Source organism: Nicotiana tabacum, chromosome 20 (assembly GCF_000715075.1).
Source record: "Nicotiana tabacum cultivar K326 chromosome 20, ASM71507v2, whole genome shotgun sequence".
NCBI classification, from domain to species: Eukaryota; Viridiplantae; Streptophyta; class Magnoliopsida; order Solanales; family Solanaceae; genus Nicotiana; species Nicotiana tabacum.
The window spans coordinates 120,487,472-120,496,077 of NC_134099.1; the positions used below are offsets into that span (position 1 = coordinate 120,487,472).

The 8,606-nt window shown below is 36.5% G+C and overlaps 1 protein-coding gene across 1 annotated transcript; it reads right to left on the reverse strand.

The window, feature by feature from the left end:
- Positions 1–5,799: 5,799 nt before the first annotated feature.
- Positions 5,800–8,118, reverse strand: LOC107830711 (cytochrome P450 78A7-like). The gene is made up of 2 exons (XM_016658345.2): positions 7,100–8,118; positions 5,800–6,667 (listed from the first exon to the last, which is right to left on the reverse strand). The coding sequence occupies exons 1-2, from the start codon at positions 8,084–8,086 to the stop codon at positions 6,002–6,004; spliced, it is 1,653 nt and encodes a 550-aa protein (XP_016513831.2). The 5' UTR covers positions 8,087–8,118; the 3' UTR covers positions 5,800–6,001.
- Positions 8,119–8,606: the final 488 nt, after the last annotated feature.

The following is an 8,606-nucleotide window of genomic DNA, read 5'->3' on the forward strand; positions in this document are numbered from 1 at the left end:
AAATAAAGGAAAGGGGGTCCTAGGTTTATTACTAATATGGATCACCCCACACAATTCCCGATAATCACTCCTCAATGAGGGGTTACACTTGGCATTATCGCGTGGTCATCATATCCATATCTACCCTTCCCACCCCGTTAAGGTATTAAAGCGCGGAATGGACTCGTATACTCATTGCATGCTATTATCCGTCCCAATCCTATCAGTCCGGAGGCATTTAGGACTACTAATCCTAAGAGGGAGGGATATTAGGCTTATTTGTAGTTTCAAAGGCAAAATTCTAAGGCGACATACAAAAACATGTATAGCAAGTTGGGGAAAGCACATAACAAGTAAAAGGCTCAAATATACCTCCTTGAACAAAGAAAGCACATAATTAGCATGACTTTCATATACTGTTTAGGGTCTGATTAAATACTGAATGTGAAAGAACTTAGAGGTTGAGGCAGACTGATTTATTACATATTTCAGATAATAAGCCCGAATCAAGCCTGCCTGCTGGTTGTAGCTAATAGAACAACTTCAGTTTACAGTTATTACCCTAAGGCTTGCCTAAGGGTTAGGACAAAGGTCATATAGGCATGATTCAAAAGACAGTAAAACTCGAAATGAATTATTTGAAACCTTATATGCATACTCGTTAAACTGGCTAAGTGAGAGACTCAGATTATTAAAAAAAAGGCAGAATTTAAACAAATTGATTATAAGCTTTGCAACTGACAGTTTCTATTGTTACTAATTTTTATATCTAACATTTAGTGAGGCGAATCAGATTCAATTAGAAATTCCTATAGGCATGTTTTCTAGGCGTTACTGATTTTAAAACCTTGTAGACATAGTATAAAAATGCAGAAAACTCGTCTTAAACCTATGAACATGATATCTAGATGCTGAATTCTGTGTAAGATGTGATACCTAAGTGCAATTGAATGTTTAAGTCCTATGAGCATGGTATCTAGGTGCAGAAATTTGTTTAAGACCTATGAACATGATTTCTATATGAGAAAATGGATATACAGGATTCAGAAAGACCTATAGGCATATTTTCTATATGCATATGCAGAATTCAGATTGACTTATAGGCATGATTTTTAGATGAGAGTAGCAGACCTATGATCATGATTTCTATATGAAAATGGACATTCAGAATTCTCTATAGACATGCTTCTATATGCATTTGAATGTGCAGAATTCGGAAACCTATAAACGTGGTATCTACGTGAGAATGCAGAATTCCTATAGACATGGTATCTACCCTTTTTGCATACATAATTACCCGCCCTTTTCACTAATCAACCCCAAATATTTATTACAAAATTATTACAACCCAGAATAAAGTAAAAGAATACATTAGAAATTAAAAGTACAACCAAGGAAAGCCTTATTCAGACTTCATGTCTGAAATATGAGGTAAACCAACTCCAAGAGATTCATGATCCAAAGCCTTTCTCCCATTTGAGTGTGTCAGAGTTCCCTAAGAGTCTCAAATGAACTCCGGGCAGTGCTCACACCCAAACGTATTACCAGATTAAGACAAGTGCAGTGAAGGCCAGCCCTCAAGTGTCCAAGTTCAAAGGGAACTCAAGGTCCCAAAGCAAGGCTCACAAGAGGGGGGCAGAACATAAAGACTAAGAGAGAGTGCAAGTTCAAGAACAGAATTCTGAGAGGGGGAAAGGGGAAGGGAAACAGTTACAAATAAGTACACATAGGGGTTCAGGGGAATGGGGAGATTCTAAAGAGGCAAGGGCAAGTTGTGGGCATACCCAATAATGGAGAATGCTAGCACACCCATAAGCCTGTTAGAACACACTATTTAGAGTCTAGGATCCCAAGGGATCAAATTTAATTCATGGACAATAATTTGCATGTTGCCATGCCTTAGACCGTAGCTCAAACACATAGGGGGCAGGGGTTTGGGATTCATAATAGAAACAGGCAGAAAGAAATCAGTATACTAATTTAAGTGTTGAACTATACAGAAACAGTAAGTAGATATGGATACAAAAGCATAAATAAACACATTGTTGTGGTGCTAAAGCTTAAATCAGGATATACCAGTTTCAAGGAAACAAATAGAGAAAAGCAGTAGGTCTTGTAAACAGGCCACAATGCAAGCAAATAAAAGAGAATACTATTGCGTGTAAGTGTAGTTTCAGAAGAAAACTATGAGTGATTGATTGCCTGTGTCAATGAAGGAGTCGTGTATTTATAGCGTGAAAAACCGACAGAAATAAGGTAAGAAAACAGTTAAGGAACTGAATATCAATTAAGAATCATTCACACAAAGCTTCCTTTAATTAAGGAACTCAGATTCAAACGGGAAAACTATTTAAGGGAAGAAATCAAATAAACATCTTGTGCAAAGCATGCAATTAGGGGTAAATACATAAAAAGTTACTTAAGGGCAGAATTTGAAATACACAATTACAAAAATAAGGTAAGAAAAATCAATTAGTAGCCAGTAAATTAAGGATCAAAGATTTTGTAATCAATGGTCCATGAATGAACCGAGTCAGAAAAGTTAAAGAAAGTCAAGTAACTTAAATTGAGTCATAGGAAAATCAACAAATAAGGAAAGAAATCAATCAAACCTATACAGAAGGAAGTCTGAAACTAATCAAGATTTGAAAGCCATTTTAGAGGGGAAGTCCAGCACATATAAAGAGCATACAAACATGTTAAGTTGAAAGAAGATGTTGTGTCATTGCAAAATTAGTAGATAATAGACTATAGGAGCATGGTTGTCACATAGGTTAGCAATGTAGAGGAGAAGTAGCATCTAGTAGCATACAAAAATCCAGTGTAAAAGACCTTAGAAGAGTTTAGCAAAAGTCAGAATCATATGAAAAACAAGGACTTCAAAACTCAGTTCAGAGAATCGAAATATGTCTGAAAGAGTTAGGGTTTCTTTTGAAATAAAACCAGTTCAAGCAAATCACATAGCCAATGGTTTCCAAACTTGGAAAAACCTCCCAAATTCTAGGGTTTTTACCATCAATCGAGTGCGGAGATGAGAGGGCAAGTAATTAGGTCGAAACAGGTTCAGAGGTCTCAGAAAAGAACAGAAACCTTTTAACATGTTCCTTCAACAACAGAAACTCATGAGAAACATGGTAGAAGAGTGACATACGAAATACAGTAGAAGCGCTCAAAGAAAATATAGTAGAAGAAACTAATACACAACATAGTAGAAGAAAACTAATCATAACACAGTAGAGGAAACCTAGTAGAAGAAACACAATAGAAGAAAGTAATACGAAACATAGTAGAAGAAAACTAATCAGAACACAGTAGAGGAAACTTAATAAGAAACACATAAGAACACAGTAAAGAAAAAATACAGTAGAAGAAACACACGAAAGAAAGAGAAAATCGGAGAAACATCTAAATAACTCAGAAAACCCTAGATCGAAAAAAAATTGGTTTTGAAAGCATAGTTTTTTTTTGAAAGAAAATCGTTTAAAAACTTCAGGGAAAGCATAGATCTGGAATAGATCTAAAGAGATCAGAAAAACCTCAAAAGCTAGGGTTTTCAGAGGAACCCAAACGATGAGAAATGCTTGGATCTAAGCAAGAGAAGTCGAGGCCAGGCTCGAAACAGGCATGGCTCGCCGGAGCAGGCCAGAGATGGTCGTGGAACTTGAATCAATAGAGGTCTGGACCCAACTCTTCGTGGTCGAGTCATGAAGCTCCAGTAACCAAACGCGAGGAGCCATAGGTGGCTTGGTGGGTGGTGAAACCACCATGGGTTCAGGTCAGAAGGTGGCCGGAAAAGATGAAGGGAACTCATCGGAGAGGAGGTGAAAGGGGGAAGGTTCTAGAGAGAACCATAGGTAGAGAGATAGAGACGAGTGAGGAAATGAGAGGTATTGGGGGGTCGTTTGGAATTAAAAATGGTAAGAACGAGTGAGGGCCATTGATCTTTTGGATCAACGGCTAGGATTTAATAAGGTTTTAGGTCGGGTAGGGGTAATTGGAGCCTGGGTCGGGTTTTAATTGAAATTGGGATGGAAATTGGGGTCCAATTTGGGGTCAGATTTTAGGCTAAAATTGAAACAAATTCGGCTATTATTTAAATAGCCAATTTTACTTTTAAAATTATAAAAAATAGTAAATTAATTTCTGGGAGTAAATTAAAGGTACTAAAATGATTAATAACATATAATGATGAAAATAAAAATATTGGAGTCAATTTTATAATTATAAACATAATTAAATCTTGAAATAGGCTAATATTGCAATTATATGCAATTTTAGCTTAAAAAATACTAAATAAATTTTGTAAAAATATGCAAAAATTATGTTATCTACATTTTAGTATAAATATGAGAATCTGATAAGTGAATTACCAAAATGATAATTTTGGAAATAATTATTGGGCTTTTCTTGCTAAAATAAGGCAATAAATTGATTTAAAAAAATCTTAAAAAAATAAGAGAAAAATATTGAAACCTTGGGACATACTTATATATGCATATACATGCTATTTTGAGAGTATTTTGCATATTGGAAATATACAGGGAAAAATTGAGTATCAACACATCCGACCGTGGTTGCAGACATTTCGGCCTTCCATTATTTGGTCCGATAATGTTTCCTCGAGCTTATTCGGAGTCCGGGTCGGTTCCGGAATTACGGGCTCGATGATATTTGAAGACGTATGTTCTATCTTCGTAACTTGGTTCGATGGAATCCGAGGTCAATCTTAAACCCATCACGTTTCAGTCCCGATCTGTCACGCAATAGATGAGCCCAGTTTCGACCGTTACATATATAGACTTTTATCATATTAGTAGATGATCTTTTTTAAAAAAAAAAACAATTGATTTTAGTGGAGCTCCAACTGAATTCCAATTATCGAAATCGTAAATACACTTAGAAAGTACAAATTTACCCCTTTATTTTCTACAATAATGTATATATAGGATCAGTGTATAAAATGTAAATCCATTTTACTAAAGGATATTCCCGCTGAACTTGCTTAATTTGTCGAAATATAAAGAATCGAGAGTAGTCATGATTGAATAAGTTCTTATCGATCTTTGATATTGTCGTCGGTTGGCAAATCATTTTCAACTTTGGACATGTAGGCCCTCCAATTCAACTCCCTCACCCCACCCCACCCCACCCCACCCCCACTCCCATTAATTAGGATCATATTTAATTTACATTGACATGTGAAGAATTTTTACGCTAATTGATCACCGTTACCTAGTAGATAAAGCTCACTTTTGATGGAGGATTACCCGTAGAAATATCTTTTAAGTGATCTAGTAGGTAAAATTTATGTACACTATAAGTATATATAAGTTAAACTCGGCATCATATTAATGTATTAGCATTTATAAGGTCACTTTAAGTATTATTTCAGTGTTGTTGCACTTATACGATAACTGGAATTAAACTCGGCATCATATATTTTTTGCTCATCAAATAAACAAGATAGAGGTTAGCCTGGGTGGGTGGATTAACTTAAAGAAGAAAATAAACCGTTGCACCCAGAAAATGATAATACTAAATATAAAAATTAAGAAACTACAAGCTGGAACGAATTCACGTAAACTTATAGTCTGCCGATCAGAAATTTTGGAGATGGTGAAAGTTAGTGTCCATGTTGAAATGAGAAGGAAAACAGAAGTAAAAGAGCACAGCTACCAGCCATGTTGATACAGAAATACTACTAGTATAAGTTTTGTATTATTCATTATTCCACTATTGAAAAAAGTATACAGTAATACAACCTTATTGGAACAGAAATTAAAGAGTGCTTACATTATTCACTATCTTAAATTCGTCCCACAACTTTATCCTTCCTTCATTTATAGTAATAGTATATGCATTATATATTATAGTAATTGCTGGTAACATGAAACACTGGTAAACCCTAGCTCAGATATTTCCATATCGTTAGATTAGGAATCAAAACCCTAATAAAGAAAGCCATATTTTGTTAATGCATCGAAGAGGGCCTCTCTAACCAGTGAAAAGTGGTGGGAGTCCACTAACTGTCATTCCTGGCTCGGGCTCTGATAACCCAATTCCGGGTGGAGTCGGTAGTTATTCCACCATTTCTTGGAACGGCCATAACAGAAAGTGGTTGCTTCATTTCACAAGAAAGCTTCAAAACTTCACTAAGATCAACAGGCTGAGTCTCATTTCCAACCCACTTAAAATGCTTCACCAACTTAGCTACCCAAAGACTCACAGTAGCCAACCCTAAATTCTTCCCAGGGCAAACTCTTCTTCCAGCTCCAAATGGTGCAAGCCTTAAATCATTACCCCTAACATCAAAATTCATCCCTAAGAACCTCTCCGGCTTAAACACCGACGAATTCTCCCAAACTTTAGGGTCATGTGTGATAGACCACATGTTGATCATAGCCGTCGTGTTGGCCGGAATTATCATGCCGTTGCTGAGGTGGACGTCGGAGGTGGATAGCCGGGACCACGATAACAGCGGGCCCGGAGGATGTAGTCGTAAAGTTTCTTTGATGACTGCTTGAAGGTAGGGCAATTTGGCAATATGTGCATCTGTTACATTTTCGTTCCCTACTATAGTTTCTAGCTCATTGTGAAGTTTTTCTTGGATTTCTTGGTTCAGAACTAATTCTGCAATTACCCATTCGGTTAGAAGTGCAGTTGTATCGGTACCTCGAAAGATCATTTCCTGCAAGGGGAAGACAAAAAATAAATGTTAAACAATCTATGGAGTGAAAGAAAGGACGAATTAGGACTGGATTTTTAAGTTATATACATTTTCTTAATAAAGATTTTCTATATTATTAGTATAGTTTAACATGTTAGTTACCATCATTAAAAATTATAAGTTATTTAAAGACGCGAATAACCTATATTAAACGGTCTTGAAGATGATAGGTTTCTATAAACTAAGGTTACTATCACCTCACCTTCTAAGAGAAATCAAAGTGGCATATTATACCATAATGGAACAATCCAAAAAAAAGAGAAACTTTTAGCCAGTCGGCAGGAATGTAATTAGAAATAAAAAAATTCATGCCACGGGGGAATAAGAAAGTAATTTCTTATATTTATAAGTAAGACAAGGCTAGAAAAAGAGTAGAGTAATATTATTACTAACCCATAAAACAGCCACCATGTCATCCTCATGAAGCTTCTCTTCACCACTTAATGCCAGCAAAACATCAACAAAATCATAAGCTTCTGAAATCTTTTTGGATTTTCCATCATTAATATGCTCTTGAATCATCTTCTTAACGAAGTTTTCAACTCGAGGGACAAGTGCTAAGCATCGTTCCTTGATGTGAAAAGGGTCATAAAAATACTTTAGCCATGGCAAGTGATCACACCAATTAAAAGCTCCCAATAACTCAAATCCTTCAGCCACAATTTCTTGAAGTTCTTTGGCCTCATTATTTTCTTCTGTCATTTCATATCTTTTCCCAAACACAATTCCCATTATGTTGTTAAGGGAAGCAGCTTGAAGGTGTTTTCTTGGAGTGACTGAGCCATGCACGTTTTGTTCTTTGGCTATAGAAACTAACATGGAGTTGCATTCTAGCTGCCTTGACCTCTCATGGGCTAAAATGCGCTTAGGTGCAAAGAGATGTGATGAGGCAATTTTCCTCAAGAGCCGCCAATATGTTCCATTGGGTGCGAAACCAATGGCTCGGCTAAACATGAGCTGCTTAGCCGACTCTTTGACCGGTCGGTTCGCAAAATGTGGGGAGGTCAAGATTTCCCGGGCTATGTTCGGGTCGGATGACACGATAGCCCTGGTCGAACCCAAGGTAAAGGCCATGACTTGAGTGGCACCATAAGTCGAAGCCGTAAAAGCAAGAGTGCGGTGAGCTAAGCCGTGGCTCAAGCTGAATAAGCTGCCGAAAATAGGAAAACCTTTGGGTCCAGGAATAGGAACCCGGCCCATACAGCTCAGTCCATTTTTCCAAACCGAGCCACCGGCAGTAAAAGCCCAAGTGAAAACACTAATTATCACAAACATAACAAATGTTGGGATGAGCAGATTAAAAAAGTTTTGGGTTTCAAGAATAGCAGGTAAGGCAAACATCCACCAAGTAAAATCCTCATAAATTGAGGTGAAAGACATGTTTGAAGAATGAGTTGGTGTATAGAAAAGATAAAAAAGAGTACAATATTTTGTGTGTGTGGTGAAAGAGGGAGGGAAGTTGCTGCTTAAATAGGCAGCTTGTATGTTCAAGTAGGAGTGCAAGTCATTGGTGTAACAAAAAGGTAACTTCTAGGATTACGTGCAATAAGAGGTGAAGTCTACGTAGGACGTTCACACTATTCTACAGTCTAATATTACCAGTGGAACATAATAAGTGTAAGTTGATAAGTATTTCACCGTTTAAGTTTTCCCTTTTTCTTAACCTTGATAAAATAGAACTTTTGTTTTTTCCTTTCAAAAAATGCCTAGGTTTCCTGCAAGTGAAATAAAGTGTTAAATAAAATACTCATCAAGTTAGGAGTCCCAATTAGTACCCGTTTCCTTAGTTTGACTTTAATGTTCAAATTGACTCATTATTAGAACTTCAATACAAAAATCACTTCATATCATATACTACTTAGTTTTGTCGATAAAGGCTCTAAATAAGTATATTTTACTC

Excerpts from the sequence above, each read along its gene's own strand:
- LOC107830711 (XM_016658345.2), bottom strand. The coding sequence starts at position 8,086 with ATGTCTTTCACCTCAATTTATGAGGATTTTACTTGGTGGATGTTTGCC. Across the intron at positions 6,668-7,099 it reads ACATGGTGGCTGTTTTATGG|GAAATGATCTTTCGAGGTAC; the intron begins GTTAGTAATAAT and ends TTCCCCTTGCAG.